Source organism: Falco rusticolus, chromosome 2, assembly GCF_015220075.1.
Source record: "Falco rusticolus isolate bFalRus1 chromosome 2, bFalRus1.pri, whole genome shotgun sequence".
Lineage (NCBI taxonomy): Eukaryota > Metazoa > Chordata > Aves > Falconiformes > Falconidae > Falco > Falco rusticolus.
This window is the reverse complement of record NC_051188.1, coordinates 9850682-9869253: the sequence shown is the minus strand read 5'-3', so window position 1 is coordinate 9869253 and position 18572 is coordinate 9850682. Positions and strand designations below refer to the sequence as shown.

At 40.6% G+C, this 18572-nt stretch overlaps 1 protein-coding gene across 1 annotated transcript in view; it reads left to right on the top strand.

Moving 5' to 3' along the window:
* Window positions 1-353: 353 nt before the first annotated feature.
* The window catches only part of NOX4 (NADPH oxidase 4), a 106616-nt gene continuing 88397 nt past the window's right edge, over window positions 354-18572 (top strand). The window contains exons 1-6 of the mRNA XM_037377951.1: window positions 354-433; window positions 1120-1215; window positions 12467-12577; window positions 13604-13688; window positions 14345-14442; window positions 16400-16427. Of these exons, the coding sequence (XP_037233848.1) occupies window positions 377-433; window positions 1120-1215; window positions 12467-12577; window positions 13604-13688; window positions 14345-14442; window positions 16400-16427 (475 nt within the window). The 5' untranslated portion in view covers window positions 354-376. The remainder of the gene's footprint in view (window positions 434-1119; window positions 1216-12466; window positions 12578-13603; window positions 13689-14344; window positions 14443-16399; window positions 16428-18572) is intronic.

Below are 18572 nucleotides of genomic sequence, written 5' to 3'. Positions count from 1 at the left end.
CGGGACCCTCCGTGGGCAAACGCGCTTTGCAAGACGCGGGCGGGGGGGGGGATGCGCAGCCGGCCGCACCGCTCGGCGGCGGAGGCCCCGGCGATCCCGAGCCCCTCACGGGGGTGGCTCCAGCCGAGCCCCCGGGGCAGCGCCGCGCACAAAGGGCGGCCGGCGGCAGACAAAGGGGCAGCGCCCGGTGGCCGCGGCGGGGCCGGGGGGGGCCGGAGCGCGGCGCGGCGGGGCCGGAGCGCAACGCCCCGGCGGCCGGAAGACAGGGCGGGGGGTGAGGGGTGGGGAGAGGGGAGGACCGGCTCAGCCCAGCTGAAAAGGAGGGCTCGGCCGCCCCCCCACCCCCGCGGGTCCTGCCCCGCAGGCGTCCGGCACCATGGCTCTGTCCTGGAGGAGCTGGCTGGCCAACGAGGGGAGCAAACACCTCTTTCTGGTGAGGGGGCTGCCCCGGCGGGGAAAGGGGGGGGTCCCGGCGGCGGGGCTGACCTGCGGGGAAGGCTGGGGAGGGGGGCGCGGGGGTGCTGGCCCGGCGGGGGCACCGAGGAGCCGCGGGGGGGCGCGGGCAGGGATGCGCGGCCGCGGTGGCTGGGATGCGCGCCCCGCGGTGCGGCTGGCCCCGGTACCCGTCCGTGCCGTGGCCCGGGGACGGGGCAGGCGGCCGTGTCCTGCTGCGGCTCGGCACGCGCTCTGCCGGCCTCCGCTCTTTGTTGGAGCCTCTGCGGGAAAGTTTGGGGGAGAAGATGCGGCTTCTTGGAGGTCAAGTTCTTCCTGCCTTTGTCTTTGTCTCTTTGTTGCTGGTTTTCATTCTTTGAGTCCTTAACCGCGGTACCTAACTGCAGATTTGGGGTAGCGTTTCCCATGCAGAGGGTTGCCCAGCTCTCAGCCCTCTTGGGTCACAAAGGTAAAGTTTCGTGAAGTTCAGTGAAAGTGAAAATCTCTCCCATAGAGGCTGTTGCTTTTAATACATTAAAACGTTCCACGCTTTGAGTTTGTTTCCCCGTTCCATTTACATGTTTATGAAACTGCAGGCATGTGGGTTTTATGAATGAAAGAAATTACCACTGAAAAGTTTGCACATGTAACTTTCACTTACAGTCTCTTGTTTCTGTTTCATTTTAGGTTTTCTGGCTCTTCCTCAATGTATGGCTCTTCTGGAAAACCTTTCTGCTCTATAATCAAGGGCTGCAGTATTATTATCTGCATCAGATGTTAGGGGTGAGTGACCCAGACAGTACTTTTTGCCCTGGAAACTGGGATGCTGGGAGATGGGGGGGGGCAGAACGCATTTGCTAATCAGGGATGACACAAACTGCCTGTTAACTCTGCAAAGTGGGGAAGGATCAAGTCGGAAATTACTGGGATAGCGTTGACAGTTGTTTAGGAGTAGAAAGTGAACAGTGTTGAGAAGAAAAAGGAGCCAGTCAAGTGTGGGACAGCTATCCTTCCCCCTCCTCTGCTCTCCTCCCTCCCGGTGTTCCCAGCTGCTTGCAGGCTCACAGGAACAGAAACATGCTCAACAGATGACTGGAGCTCAACTTTTTTGTCATAAAAATGTTAGCCAAGCTTATGGGCTTGTGGTGGCAAATTCTTTCTAACCTCGTTTTTGTGATACGTATTTGCTGAAGGAATTCCTTTGATAATTCTTAGTTCTTTTCAATCTTTGTCACCCTCACAGGTCCTCCATTCTGTGTAAATCATTGTAATCTATGTAGTTTCAGTTTTGTTTTCTAATAACAAATTTTTACAATATGAATGGTTTGATGAAGATTTGGCTGTTTTGATTTAGCAAGGGTAGCATCCAGCACTACCAGAAGGACCCAGAAAGATAATTTGGGGAAGTGAGATACTGGTCTGTCTTGTGAAGTTACCCAGAGCTATGCCATTGCAGTTGTTTGAAATGATTTCTGTGCAAAGGGATAGATTAAGGCTTAACGGCTTTCTGGAGGATGTTTTAGGGTTGCTCAGAATTTGAGAACCCAGGAAAAAGTAGGTGAATAACATGATGCTTTGTAACACTGTGTCTTACTCAGGAATGGATTCCAATGGGAAGTTGACATGGGGTTAAAGCACAGATGATGCACAGCCTAACCTGTTGTAGAGCCTCTGAGTTTTATCTTTGGTAGATCCAGGATATATTCTTTTATATGACTGATATCATTGCCATAGCCAGCCAGTTCCATAAACTTTTGACCTGGTACAGGTGGGTTTTTTTCTTTTCTTTTTATGGCTGACTCAGATGTGTTCAAGAAATGAATCTTAGCAAAGGTAGTGCAAAAAGAAGGGAATGAAAATACTTAAATTGTTCACGATGATGGCAGGAAAAAGCATGAAACCATTTTTAATTATACCATAATCTCTAATGGCTTTGTAGCCCAGTGCATCCATTTGAAAACTGTTTGTTCCTGACAGAGCAAGTGGGTTGTTCATAAAGCAAATGTTCTTGGTCAACATGTTTGGCCAGATTGTCAGCTGGTATCAATCAGCAAAATTCCTCTCAATTCAGAAGACTCATCTGCCTTCTGCCAGCTCATTGTCTGGGGTGTTCTTACACTTCAAAATGAAAGTCACATACAAAATAATACAATGTGTGTCTAGAACCTGTGAGATTATTCAAGCAACAGATTCCTTGTGCTGATCAGGAGACGAGGACCAGAAAGCCATGTGTTTGAGTTTGTCTAGCTGTGTTTGCAACTGTGAAATACCAAAGAAGTTTAAAGACTTTCTACAATGAGGTGGCAAGTGAAGAGCTAAGTCTTCAGGATACTTTTGGTCAAAGTTCTGAAACTAATTTCAAAAGTTTGAAAATATTAAAGACTGTAAAACATTCTTGCAATTCACTTTTTACAGTTTGCCTAAATATCATCCCTATACCCCCAAGTTAGCTTTCTCCCTTCTCTATAGTATATTTGTATATGTGTATATTTATACACATGTACAGATTATTTTGCAGGGGTTGGGAAAGCTGAACCCAATTTTAGTTTCCTCAGGAAACAAAGTAAGCATATCCATGCTAGAGCTGCTGTTACCTTCCATGGGGATTTTTGCTCCTCTTCTGTACTGGTTTGTGTAGCCACTGGTCCGTGGCCCGTCAGCGCAGCCAGTCTCCTCGCTGTTCTGTATGTGGGTGAGTGGCTTGCAGAGTCTCTGTGTGCCATTTCTTGATGTTTGAAGATTTTGAGATTTAGATTAAAATTCTTCATTTATAATTCAACAGTTGATTATTTTTTTTAGTCTTAACAATTTTACAGGTGCTTGCATGATAATTGATTCCTTTTTCCAGCAAGTTAACAAAAAATGGCAAGAAGGAATGGCATTTTTCCAATAAAAAAACATTCTCTTTTTATTAGTGAGGTCTGCTAAGGAGGTTTTTTTTCTCTCTTTGCTATGATAGCCGAAAATTCTCTTAAGAACTGTACTTGCAGCACTGAAAGATTTACACAGGTAATTTTATTGTTTACTGAGTAACAGGATGGAGAACAAGAAGAATTGCTGTGTGAAATCAGATTGTGATATGAAATAAGATCTTGGGCTGAATAGCCTGCATATATTCAATATTGCCGTGTTCTCATGCCATGTATTTTCTTTCTGATGTGAAGAAGGAGAAAGAATGAGGTTAGTCTCTCATTCAGTGGTCACTGAGGTGGCTCATCTTCCTCCAGCCTTCTAGAGAAGAAGGAGGCTCAATTTTATGCTTTTCCAATTGCATCCACTGCAATGTTAAGCAAGATACTAAGCACAGGATTTTAAAATTATTTAGGTTCCCAACTGCCGCTCAGTCTTTCAATGACAATCTTTCTGATCCTTAATGCTGTAACTGTAAAAAGACACTAAGACCATGGTGGTGTCCTGGAAGTACAAAGAGAATAAACAAGTCAAAGGTACTGATGTGCTAGGAGGAGGTTAATTAGCCTATTCTATGCTATAAAATTTAGTGGGTAAATTTATGTTGTGTCAAATGTCACTGCTTTGCTCAGTTTGAGTCTTGCTGATGAGACTACAAACTCTTCACTGTGGAATCTCCATTCCTGGAGATTTTCAAAAAGTAATTGAGCAAAACCCTGAGCAAACTTAGTCTGAGTTTGGTGTTGAACCTGTTTAGAGCAGGAGGTTGGAACAGAGACATCCCAAGGTCCATTCCAACCAGAATAATTCTGTGATTATACGATTCTTGTGGTGTAAGGTCAACCAGAACCTAGTGGATGTAAACCACTTCCCAGTACTTTTGCCTTGATGAACCATCCGTTTAGATACTTAATTGCTTGTAACACTACAATCATACTCTTACTGCATGAATGCATTCATTGCCACTGGTTCAGCAACATAATTCAGATAAAAAATCTTAGTTTTTCATAATTTAGAATCATAGAATCATTTAAGTTGGAAAAGACCTTTAAGATCATCAAGTCTCAAAATAACATTTAATGAATGTTAAATTGTGGCGTTGCATTGCAAGAAGAAGATAAGCCTTGGAAACACCGAACAGGCATGAATTTCTTATAAAAGGAATATTCTCATCTTTATGTTCATGACAGATACTAGAAGATGTAGTAGGCATGAATTAACAGAAAGGAAGATTCATAAATCAGGTGATGTGACTCCAAAATATTCATTGTTGGAGGATTTGTGTCTGCTCGGTCAGAGAAATTGTACAGGTGATTAATTTCTTTGTAGACTTCAAGATTTCTCTCTTCAGATTAGCTTGGGTGTATTTTTTTCAACAAACTTGCTTGTGTCTTACTGAGAAATTCAGTCCGAAATTCAGTACCGGCCTTATTATAGAACTCAAATCTTGCTTTTAAAAGCATTAAATGAAATACCTGTTTCTTGTTGCTTGAGTTCCCCATGAACAGAAAGAGCACCGGGCTCATTTTGTCACAGCATAAAAGGTCTCTCTTTCCCTATTCCTTCTCTAGTCCCTGCGCAAATTAATGCAGTCACATGGTTGCTAATGCAAGAGATAAACTGGGTTTCAGACCAAACTGAAGAAAATGCATTCTCAGAAGGATCTCTTTGGGAAAAGATTGAATAACTGGAAATGGGACTGAAAAGAAGTGCTGCCTCACTTGTCTATAGAATTGCTGCTTACGGTGCAGTACTGTGCATCAGTATTATGTCATCTTTATTCACTACTTGGAATATGTTCCAGATGTTCCAGTAAGTTGCATATCTCTTCTGGCTAGTAATGATAGAGATTTTACTAATTGAGGCCAAATTTTGCTTTCATTGATCCTTACACAACCGCACTGCCGTCTGCTTCCCACACAAATAAGCATTGGAGGGAGTTGTGTATCTTGACCCTTTATTTTCCTTAATTCAGCATGGTTTTGCTATTTAATTGTCTTGTAACCAGGCAATTTGGGATCTGCTCTTTAGAGTGTTATATGTAGCAAAAATGTCTAATATTAGATTTATGTTGCTATGGAAGCTATACATATCTATACCTATGTGCAAGATCCCCTAATGAAGACTGAGGGTGTTAATCCACAAGACCTTACCTTGATAGTCCCCTTGAATTTGCAAGTAAATCTCTCCTTGCATTCGCTTTACCTCGTTCTAGGTTTTTGGTGTGCCAAAACTGTTTTTCCTTCAACCTTTTGGCCTTCCTGGACAGCCTACAGTTCAGCATCACTGAGCTTGTTGTCAGTTATAAGCCAATGAAGATCTAAGGCTTTGCACCATATAGCTCTTCTGTTTTGTTCCTTTCTCTTTCTTTCTTGTTCGTTTTCTTCTTTCTTTCTCTTTTTCTTTTTCTTTCTTTCTTGCTCTTTTTCTTTCTTTCTCTCTTTCTTTTCCTTTCTCTTTCCGTCTTTTTCACTTTCTTTCTCTCTGTCTCTGTGTTTCTCTCTTCCTTCCTTTTTTTTTCTCTCTGTCTTTTTCTTTCTCTTCCTTCCTTCCTTGCTTCCTTCCTTCCTTCCTTCCTCCCTCCTTCCCTCCCTCCCTCCCTCGCTTCCTCTCCCCCTCTCTCCCTCTCTCTCTCTCCCTTTCTTCCTTTCTTTCTAGCTCAAATGGCTGTAATCCTGTGGAGGACATCTATGTTATTACTAATTATGGGAGAACTTCCACCTCTGAGAAGTTCTTGTGAAACTGTCCGTACTGGAGGCTCAATTAGTAGAGGTACATCTGAAAAGATTAACTGAAATTTTTACTACCGTATCATGTAGGCTTGTGTTAAAAAGTGTCTTCTTGTTGTCATTGCTCCTTGTTCTAAAGATGATCACGGCATAATACTCTGTGTAGAGCAGAACTGAATTGCAGCCAAAATGTTTCTTTGGCATGTTATTAATTATATTATGTATTATTGCATGCTTCCCATGGTAGTCCAACAATGGCAGGTCTTAAAATAAAAATAGCTGCATTACACTGCAGAAGACTGGTTTTACAGACCATATTGCCTACTGTGTTGTGATAAGGGGAAATAATTCAGCATAAAGGAAGCCCTTAATAGCAGACATTGCATCACTTCTGTGTAACTGTGACTCAGATGTGACAATAAACAACTTCCTGATCTGGCCATGAGTTGCACTGTGTTGTGAATCTCTTGGGGGGACTTGGGTACCCTTAATCCCTTGGTTCATGACCAAGTTTGTGAAGGTTAGGTCATGCTGCATCTTGCAGGATTAACCATTCAAGCTCTTGTTGCTAGTTAATATGTAAAATACTGACACTTTGTGATGTTGTTACAGAAGGATGCTCTGGAACACTCAAATCTGGAAGATAACTTCAGTTTCCTTCCAGTCTGTGCAAGTATCGTTCTGTGTGGTACAAAATGAAACCTGTATCTCAGAAACACTGACAAAAGTATTTTTTAAAATTGCATTTCCTGGGGTCAGGATTCTAACAGATTAAATTAACTGTTAGTAGATTAACAAAGAAGAACATTTGGTCTGAAACCTTTTAAGTGAATATGCTTTGGAGATTATCAAGAAGTTGGAAGCTAATATTGAATTCCAGGTTAAGATCGTTGCGTTCTTCAGACTGAGTGATTGATTTAAGCAAAAGGAAAGTACACCTAACACAAAGGCACTGTGTATAAAATGAGAACATGACATGACTATGTGGACAGAAAGAGAGGGAAAACCTTCAAGGAATGCCTCTTTGGTGAGTTTCAAGTGACCAGTGAGAATATTGATTCTCAGTAGTGCAGGGAAGATACCCAGCACCTCATGAAAGAGCTAAAACTTGTTGTTTCTCCCTTTCTGTAATATCATACCCAACTTGTGATTCATATATTGAAGCAGAAGACTGATGTTGAATTAGCATAGAGAATTGGGCTGCTGATAAATCCTCTTGTAGAGAATTGCTGGGGTTTGTCGTGTTTTTTTCATAATACTTAATATACTTTGTCAAACATGATTCATAAATATCACACCATTGAGTCTTAATTTTTAAAGGGTTGCAGTACATGAGGTTGGGATTTACAGAGTCCTGCCTTGAAACCTTCCATCTTCAGGAAGAAAATCAAGTCAAACTTTTGTAGAAGTTTTCACATGCGTCAATGCTACCCTTGCATTTTCCTTCCGTTCAGCTCCTTCAGGGTTTGCTTGTGGTTTTTGGTTTGTTGTGGGGTTTTTTTTTTTATTTTTTTAAAGATATATATTCCCAGAAAGATTTGGCAGGCCTAGGGGGCATAATTACTATCTGTACAATTGAGATCTGGCCTTCATCTTAGATTATCTGTGCTCTGTTGCTCAAAACAATGAGTACTCTATGAAGAAAAGGAAGTCAGGTCAAAAGGATGCACACTGTGTGGCACGGTTTGTCCCACTACAAAAATATGTTAAGCTGCTCCAGTACTGATTTGAGGAGGTGGTCTGTGACCTGTGTCTACAGGGCAGCATGTGGCTTATGAGTCTTCCCACAACCTTTCAAGTTGCCCTGAACCATGGAAGATTGAAGAAGTTTAAGGAAAGGCCTCCAGAGAGAGCATCAAGTGTGGTGTCTCTACTGCGCCATGACCTGCTTAGGATTCTTGCTTGTAGGTGGGGAGGTTTTGAGAAACAGGTTCACATCACTTAGGTGTGCAAGTATTTATGGTATTCCAGTTTTTTTCCTACCGGATGGGCTTAAAAGATGAGGTAGAACAGTATTTATTGAAGCGTTCCTGCATTCTGCTGTCCCGTATGTTTCGGAGCCATATGTAGAATATTAGATTTCTGTGCACAGCAGTTGCAGGTAACGTTCATCTCTGTATTTATAACTGATGAACTGTGGTGAATTTTGTAGTACACAATAAGTTACGAGCCCTCAACGAAATACTGAAGTAATTTACCTAACTACAGAGAAGCTAATTTCCCCTGCTTTGCTGCCAGCAACACACAAAACATCTCATGAGAACTGACTTTTTGCTCCTCTGCCCTACTTTGCACGTTGTATGAGCACCAGGAGTCCATCCTGATTTCTGTGGAACTGTGCATCCGACAGGGATAGCTGGAGAACTTACATTCCCGCTGTAGCTCTGGAACCCTTTCCTGCTGCTTTGGAGAAGGAAAATATGTTGGTTGCTTTGTACTTGTCTGGAGGGAAAATCTACACTACTTTTTAGGGTCCAGGTTTGTAATGAGACCGGTTCCCTGCTATCCCTGCCACAGATTTCCTCTGTGAATTTGATTAATCCTTTAGTTTTTCTATGCCTCTTTGCCCCTCCATGAAATGTGATAACAGCGTGTGTGGTACTGGGTAGGCAGAGCATAGAAGGGGGTTGGCAGGTGCTCAGATTTGATAGCAGCAGAAGTGGATAGAAGAGAGTGTCCAGCAGAGATTTTGGGGGTGTTTTTTCCTCTCTGATTCTACAGAAGTTTCATGTGCTACTAACATGAAATAACACGTTGTGTTTTTTTTTTTTTCCCCCTGAAAACAATAATAGTCTTATGAAGAAAAGAGGACTATATTTTTCTCATTTCTTAGCTACTTAATAAGAATATATATTCCCTTCTAGAACCAGTGAGTTGCCTTGGAGCAAAAGTCATCTTTTATTGTACTATTGTTTAAAAATCCAACAATACACTGTGTTCATTTGTTACTATGCCACCCAGGCAATGTGAGGAAGTCAAGAAAGAGACCACTTGAAAACCATTTGGAAAGGATTAGTTTCATGGGGATATTTTTAGCCTTTGCATATATGTTAAGAGTGAACTTAGTACTCTGTTATTCTTCTGGGTCGTGCATGAATTATGATTCTAAGCATTGCTAAATGTATTGCTTTACCATTGTTTTCAAACTGGTCATGGACTTCTTGCAGCAAACATTGCCCAAATTGATTTCTTCAGTATAAAATCTTAAATGAATCATTGGTGGAAATATTTCAATTGCATTTTCCTCGAAGTGCACTCCATATTTGAAGAAGTTGTTTCCTGCTCTTTCTCTCTCTGGTTATTTTTTTTTCCCTTTGTGCAGATGCTGATAAAACGGAATTAGAATTAATGTAAGGGCATTCTTCAGTAGCAATTGCATTATGAATGAATATTTACTATTTGTTAAATAGTGGCATGGAAAAACACAATGAAAGGTTAGTAGGGTAGCTGCTTCTGCTCATTATCACTGTTTTGTATTTTTTGTACCAGTTGAATTGCTTGGCATTTTACTTATTTCTTACCACAAATTATTTCATTTATTTGATACCATACAGTGTAGAATTAATTCTGTTCTAGACTCTTCGAAACTAGACTGCTTTATTCAAGTTTTGTAGGAAGAATAGTTGTTCTGATAAAGGAATTCTTGGGTAACTGATATCATGCCTGGTTTATGTTTAAACTCAAAGACAACATAAATTCTTGAGAAAGTAATGATACATCATGTTTTTGGATTGCTTATTAATTGTATTGGAATTTCTTTCAGCTGTTGGGTGTTAGTCAAGAGCTACAAAACTGATTCAATTTACTTGTGGGTTTTGTGTAACATTAATTGTAGATAATTCTTGGGTTTTTCAAGTCATGCTCATTTAATCAATGAAATACTGTAGCAAATCAGCAAGCTGTAATAAAAATGCTTAGATGTGTTTAATGATTATGTTTTTGAAGTTACTGCTTTTATGAGGTGTATAGCTAATTTTTAGCTTCCCTTTCGAGGAATAATAATTAATGAAAATAGAGACGGTCTTGTATATTCAAATGGCACATTACAGAGACATTTTACTTGCCATTAAATCCATTAATCTAAGGGTATTGCCATTTTATCCGATAGCCCAACAATATTTATGATGTTCTGAAGTAACTTTAAGCTACTGTGGACAAGGATAGATAGAGAAATACCTATTTTGGTTGTTGACATACGTGTTTTTTAATAATACTTTGAAGTGGAAAGTGACATCAGCTTTCAGTAAGGTCGCAGCTGAGTTGCTGAGGTTGTGTCCATTGTAGCTGGTGCTCAGTTGTAGTCTTCGCACTTGGGCTCTGGACCAATTGTGAGAGTCTGGAGCGAGGAGGAGAGCACGATCCAATGTCGGAAGAACATGACTTGTGAGGGAGAAGTAGCAAGAATAATCCCTTATAGTGCTTGTGAACAGAGTGTGGGGTAACAGCTGAAATGGAAGCAAGGGAGGTTTTATGTAAGGAAAAAAAACTAGCAGTGCCTTAGAAGAAGTAGTGGAGGAGGTCTGGAGGGTGGGAAAGAACTAAGTGATGTGGTTCATTCCACTCTTGTTTTCTGTAATTCGGTAGGTTAGAGATGCCTGTGTTGTAAGTGTCCCTCCCTTTTGTGAGGTCTGCTCGAAGGATGTTTGCCAGGGATCCCACATTTACATGGCAGGGGACAAGTTAGAGCGCATTTTGTCGGGTAATTGCCCGGGCAGCTTGTGAGAGAAGGTGCCCTTGTGGCACCTTTGTTCTGTGGCAGCTGGTGATGTCTGGTGAGGAGGCCCCTGGCACTCAGGTCTAAGTAAGTAATGTAAAGCAGGCAGAAGAGGAACGGGGTTTAGGGGGAGGGCTTGATGCTTCAGGTATATTGAACATCTTTACCTTCTGTTTGCCTTCTGGTTTTGAGCCCAGATGTACTGCAGAGAAGGTGGGTGTTACTGTGAGAACTGGCAGTTTTGAAGTTTTATAGTACTTAGAAGCTCGTGTCACGCTGTTGTGCTTGTGAACTTGCTAGACATGCTGAAGTTCAATTATTTTGTTTACTTTATTTTTACTAGTTTATATATTCATCCATTTCTGTGACATGTAGATACGTCTGTAAAAACAACTAATAACAGTTACAGATTGTGAAACTACAAGGCTTTCGTGAAACTACAAGGCCTTTCTAATAATTTTGGTAAAAAAAATGTTTCCAAATAAATAAATAAATAAACCCTTTGTTTCTCTCCATAGCTTTCTTGATAAGCTATGAATATGTGTTGCACTGTTGAAGGTTTTTTTTGACTGAGAAATAACAAATATTCTGTTTTTGACCTAAAGTATCATTTTGAAAAAGTAATAAATCTTCATTAATTTATATTAGATAATTTGTACCTGTTCAAATAATTCATATAGCTCTGCAGTATTTGAGTTATCTTATAGTATTATAATTTTTTTTATTATTTTTTTCAGGAGTTTAAAAACTTGGGCTTCAGAGAACATTGTAAGAAATATCCTTCTAGAAATCTGTTGACAGTCTAAAAGCCTCCTTTATGTAAGCTAGTAAAATGGTAATTCAGCCTAATAACTAGGAGAACAATGGCATTTTGCTAACTTTTAAAAAAATCATAAATGAATGAGAGAATATAATAAGATTTGAAAATACAGGGTTATGACATTAATGTGTGCTTTGTTCATTTATTTGACAAGTGTTTTTGTTCTAATTATGTAAGTTCCAAATATACCAGTAAAAGCGTTAATGAAATTAGATTTCGTTATAGTTCTCAGCTACTGAGTATTTAACTGAAGAAAAGCTACTTTTCTTTAGGTCAAAATATGGCACTGCATAGTGTGAATGGGTGAGGAGTTCCGTGCAGTTCTGTAAAAGCCCTTGAAACAATATTATCATTTCAATGTGATTGAATCAGTATAATTTTTTTAACATCCTTTTCTGGCTTGTTTACTAGAAAATCATTACACTTTACCTGAGTGGCTGTCTAGTGTCTTTACAGTATTTATCCCTCTTTCTTATTTAATTATGTCTGTTGAAGCTTTTGCGTAGTTTCTTGGCGGACACTTACCGTTGTCTCTGATACTTTGTTCTCTGTGGCTTTGATCACTAATGAGGATGTTGGTTCTTTCGGTAGAAAGGTGTCATTTGCTGGCATTATTGCTGACAGATTTAATATTGAATAATTTTTGATGCAAAGGTGAGAGCCGTTTCCCTTGGAGAACAGGCTAGCAAGCTGTGTGTACAGTGGTTTTTCCAGTACATGTAAAACATCATGAAGGCCTGAAGTTAAGAGAGCATGGGAACTGCTTAGTTTGACAGCAAAGAAAAGGAGGTTGAATACTGACACCTGAATCATTAGAGTGTCTTTTCTCCCTGTAATCTAACTCTTGCTATATTTGTTCAGCTAGGATTGTGTGTTAGCAGAGCTTCAGCATCTGTCCTCAATTTCAACTGCTGCCTGGTCCTTCTACCAATGTGCCGTGTTCTCCTGGCCTTCCTGCGAGGATCTCAGAAGGTAAGAACTGTTGTCAAAGCGCAGCAGTTGAGAAGGAGAGGGCCCTAGTCTCTGTTTAGTCTAAAAATAACAGAAAAACCCTGTTATATCCCTGTTTATTATACAGTATGTGCCTGCATGGTGCAAGTATCGGGAGTTCAGCCTAGATTCATGACTCCTTTGAAGGCAATGCCTTGGTTGGAATTAGTTTCCTTGGACCTGTTGTGAGGAAGGTTTCTTCAACGCATTTTTGAAGGACAGGACGTTGCGGTGGGACTGTAACCAGATGTAGTCTCCTCCTTCCTTCCCAACTCTAATATAAAAGATGTCTGTGTCCTCTCTACTGCTTCCTGGTAGAATCCAATAGAGCAAAAAGAACTTTGTCTCTGCGTGACCAAAAATGTCCTGCTAGAGGTGGCAGGACTTTAAATAAAAATACCCAATGGGATACATTCGTTATCATGGGAGAAAAAACGTTCTGGCAAAGCTAAGAGGGTTTCTTTTCTGTACCAGTATTCAGTAAATAGTTTAGCTTGTTTGTGATTCGCCCGTTGCTTATACAGAAATATAAGTAAAGCTTTGAGGAACATCTGTGTTTTCTAGATGGTTGCAGATCGAACCTGTGAGTTCTGTTCATCATGTGACAGTACCTATGAGATTTGATGCATGTGTGTATGCAAATGTATGGAAATAGATGTACACATATATGTATGCAAATAGATCTTTCCCTCTGATCCTGCTCACTAAAGAGCCAGTGATACCTACAACTATTAGTGCTGGAACTCCTAAATTTTAAGGCCAGGAGGGACATTACTTTATGTGCTCTTGACATCTATGTAATACAGACCCAACTGTAATTTCTTCATTAAGACCACAAAACTTGTTCATTGACATAATCCTGTAGTTTTTAAATTTAGGTACTTCGCTTGCAAGGGTGTTAAACCTAGTAAAAGCTAGAGCTGCTATTACATCAGCTCAGTTGCTGTTATCTTTTTTTTCATTTGCTTTGTTTTAGAAGAGCGATTGCTTAAATTATTCTCTTAATAGGTTGCCAGCAGGAAAACCAGAAGGCTGCTAGATAAAAGTAAAACTTTCCATGTGACGTGCGGGGTTACAATATGCGTCTTTTCAGGTGAGATCTCACTCTGCTGAGCAGTAGCTTGTTTTGGAAACATATCGAAGCAGTAGTTTGTGGTTTTTCTTGTACAGTACATTTGGAGGTAGTCTTGCTCTGTGCTTCTGCATCTTAAATCGTGGATACTTTCTCAGATGTGTGTGGGTTTTTGTTTATTTTTCCTTTAAACACATGTGCTTACATTCTAATGCCAAACCTTTCCTTAAAATTCCACTTTCTAAAAGGACAGGTATATGAGATAAGTTCAAAATCTGACATTACAAGTGATCCCTTACTGTGCCTGAGCAATTTGAGCAAAGAAGCAGGGTGCTACAGGCTTACTTGCAGAACAGGGAGCAGTAGAGACAAATAGCAATCACCAATTTGGTGAAGAAGAAATATTCTTGAATGGACACCTTGGAATGTTGTCTCCCAGCTGAAGCATTGCAGTATGGAAATGATTGCTGTAGTGTTAATAAATACTAAAATACATACAATGTTCTGCCATGAATATCTATAACCTGATTTACTTCAGAAAAAGAATTCCTTAGTCCCTGATGCATCTCATACAGGTGATGTGATTACAGCTTGGCATCTGGGTAGCCAGTTTTCTTTACTTCAGGATGACGTCTACCTCTTGTTTACGGATCTCAGCTTTACTCTCTTTTTTTTAGTCTTACATGTTGCTGCTCATCTGGTGAATGCTCTTAACTTCTCTGAGAAATACAATGAAGAGTTTCTGGCGCTAAATGCAGCAAACTATCGCGGTGAGGTGAGCCAGCTGTCCTTTCATATTTTACTTTTGAGGATATAATTTAAATATATGATTATTTGTATATTCAGTTCAGTTGTATGATCCATTGTGCAATCTATACAGTGCAGCTGTTTTGTGCACTGAAAACTCACCATCATGTGGATTGCTGTGGATTTTACTTCTTTCTCTGAACAAAGCATGTATTAAGCACTTTCTGTTCAAGCCAGCAGGATTCAGTCCTGTTGGATTATGAGGTGGAGAATACGGTCGTCCTTTCACCTTGCACCTTGTTCTCCTGCTTCTCTTCTGCGTCTCTCTGTTCCTTGGATGGGCCTGGTTCAGACACTTCTGCTGCCATTTGGGAAAATACATTTTGCATTTTCACTATTTAGAATATAGTGCTATGTGATGTGTACTGGGGATTTGGGGACAGTGAGATTTGAGATTGATTTTGCATTTTTAAACTGCGATAGAAACTGCAGTATATATATGCTAAGAGTGGAATTAGTTATCTGCATAAACTGCACTGGAAGCTGATTTTTACTTATGAAATACTTCATTTGCATGACTCCTCTGACCGTGGCGCAGATATCTTGCAGGCACATCAGAGTCCTGGACCCCTCTCCAGGTGCTTCCTTGTGTATTTGGCACTGGAGAGATATTTGCAGATTTCAGGAGTAAGACCAGAGTCCGGGACTCCTTCTTCTTTGGGCTACAATCAAGTTCTCTCTTGTTTATATTCATTCTAGTCTCAAGTCTGCATTTCTTTTCTACCAGCTTCATTAGGAAAGATTTAGGATGACCCTATCCCATCTGCATCCTTTCCTGGAAAAAGGAAAGCTTGACTCAGCCCAGGCGCATAAGGACCAACAACCAAGGTCTTCCACTCCCTGGGTGAATGATCTAATCACCAAGCTATCTATGGCAGACAAACATGCCAACACCAGCTATTGTGCTGATGGTCTGGGCTGAACTCTAGTGTCTGCATGTGTTAGGAGTGGTCTGAAAGACTTAACTTCCTCAGGAACATTAGCAGGAGCTTGCCTCAGGCAAGAATGGGCCAGGGCGTGCGTGGCAGCCTGTAGTAAGCAGCCTTAGGAATTTTGCAATAGCAAATGGCAATAATAACAAGTTTTTACTAACTCTAGGATCAAAACTTCCCAGATTTTAGGTAGCTCTTGAACCTTTGTGCTTCAATTCCACTTAAACCTGTTTTTTTTAATTGTGGTGGGCAGTCTGGATGCTACTGTCATCTTCTGTATGTGGGTATCACACATCTGGATGCAGACAAGGTCAAGGAGAGGGACACTTCATTTTGCCTGACCTGTATGAAGATTGCTCACCTCCCCTCACTGCATTTACTGCAAGTTTTTTTTTTTTTTAAATTATCCCCAGTGAAGACAATGTCACAAGGTGTAGGGCTCGGGAGGTGGGAAGCAGTTTCCTGTGAGGCTGACATATCCCCTCTTCCTTTCATGTGTGGTGAAGGACACAGGAACATCTGTTTTTATATTGGCAGCTCCTTTGTGTCCAGTCCTGCTTCACTAGAGTCCACTGGGTGATCTAACTGGCAGAAAATGCTCACTGCTTGTCTTTCATTTAAATTAAAAATCTCTCTTTCTTCTGCTGCCTTCTGACCTCCCAAAGGTATGAGGTAACTGAGTAAAATTAAGCTTTCAAAAAAATAATCATCTGTAAAATTATCTGGATCCTAGTTTTTCATAACAGATCAGAATTGTCTTCCCCGGGGGAATGCAAAGTCTAAAGGTTTTGTTCATGTTGAATTGCAGTCAGTGTAAACTGTTACCAACTACCAAATCCATCCCTGCATCCAGATATAGGGATTGCTTATGCCTTCGAGCGTGTGAGCTTTATGAGCTACTTATTACTATTACATTATTCATATAGATATAAAATCATGTATTTTTTTTTGTTTGTTTGTTTGTTTGTTTGTTTGTTTTTGCCTGTTGTTCAGGACCCGAGGAAACTGCTTTTTGCTACTGGTAAGTAGGTTGTGAAAGAGTGAGAAAGTTTGCTGCTTCTCATCATCGTTCTGGAGACAAAACATTTTGATCCTGTGTTTGCATGCTCCGTGTGTTGTATGTCAGCTAGGTTGAGATGTGTTGTTTGTGTTAATGTAACCTGGGTTTGCTTATCCAGTAGTCAGGATGGAGGAGTTATGTAAGCCCTGTAGTAGGATGAACAGCATCTTCAAAGTTGTTGTACAGATGAGTCAGTGGAAAATCATTAGTTTCAAACAGAGATTCTGCATAATATTAAACCCAAATTCCTAAATGATCCAATTCCTAAAAAAAGAAAGAGAACAAAAAAGCGGTCTCCTTGCTTCAGCTGGTTTATTTAAGGGTTGGTTTGACATAAGAGCAATCTAAACTGTTACACAGGAATCAGGCTTCAGCACTCATAAAAAATACATAAGCAAAGACATTTTTGGTGCAGGAATTTAGAAGGGAGCAATGTTTGGGTATGGAGAGGTAGGCACAATCCCGAGGTGCAAATGCTTTCACAAGCAGGTAAAGGTCCTTCCTGATGTCAGCTGTCTTTCACCTTTATTTAGATTAAACACAAAAATCCCAACTTGGTAGCACTTAGGGCAAGGTCCAATGGGAACTATCCAAAGGACAGCAATGAGTGGGGTTCTAGATCTGTCAATCCTGATACGTTTGTTAGAATTAGCAACCCGTGAAGTGCTTTCCAGAAGCCCTAGGGAACATTTAGATTAATTGAGAGTAGAGGAAGTGGGAAAGTGAAATCATAGAAATAGACACGTAAGTTAACTGCTAACTGGAAATAGGTTCAGTGGTGGAGGCTTAAAAGAGGGTAACTGACAGAGGAGGGAGTTGAAGGTGTGGAGGGATAATCAGAACGAACAGCTAAGAATTATATTTTATATCTTGGATAAAGGAGAAGGACTTGGGGTAGAGAACCAGTGCAGAGGCCCCATCAAGTATTGTCCTGGCTTCTGGGAACACCTTGAGATCTCTAGCTGCGCAGAGGACCTGCAAGGTGGAACTCCTTTTACCCTCTGACAGCCGTGAAAATCCTGCATTTTTGAAAGTTTGAGCACAATGCTGCAAAAAGCAGTGATTCTCAGTCATCTTAAATTTAAAAATACTCAGATCACCCCCAATCCTAACAACTGGTAACTAACATTTATTATTTGTGCTGAAGAAGTGCCCAGGCAGGGACCAAGATTTTGCTGCACTGGGAGTGGTGCAAATAGGCAAAAAATGGTCTTTTCCTAAACTAGTCCAGAACTAGTTTATCGGCTGATTTTTTTTAACACAATGAAAAGAAGGAATAAGGAGTTTGAAGGATTTATAGCGCCTTTTCACATCAGTCCAGGAAAGAACCTCCTTGTATAAGGGTGTGAGGCTGACAGGGGGAGGAACAAGTGTTGAAGGTGGTAGAGGTAAAGAGAGATACGGACAGGGAGGAGAGGGAACGCTAAAAATGCACTGATGAATTGGGGCCAGGTTGTGAGTGATTTCACGTTTGCAGTTTGATGGAGAAGAGAATTGAAGAACTGGATGTAAAAGGTGACCTGTGGCTTGACTGACAGTGTGGGAAGCTGAATCAGGTTCTATAATGCAATTGGATTGGAAGTATTTGATATATAATCAGAGGGGAGACTGATTGCACACTGCATATCAAATAAGATTAAGAAAGAAGAAGAGAAGAAGCAGGCAACAGAAAGAATATGCACGGGTTTTATTGCAGCTGTTTTTAATTGTAACCTGTCCATGAAAGGGTGAAATTATGTTTCTTATGCAGTCCATGACAAAACTTCCATTGATTGTGGGACCAGGATTTTTCCTACAGTTCGTAAAACTGAGGGGTGATTTGGGATGTATCAGACTTTTCAACAAGAGGATATTGAGAAGTTTATAAAAAGTTAAGATTTGAAATTGTCTCTTTGTTGCTGAAGAGTCTAAAATCCCAATTAATTATTTAAAAAATTGGCTTGTTCTTTACCATTAGGATATGATCCTGTAAAAGATTCTGAACTATAAAAATCCATGGTTTTGCCATTTACATCCATGAAAGCTGGTTGAGATGTTTATTTTCTGACTCTAAACCAGCACTTACTTAGCTTTGTGCTTGGTGATTGCCCTGACTTTGTTTAAACC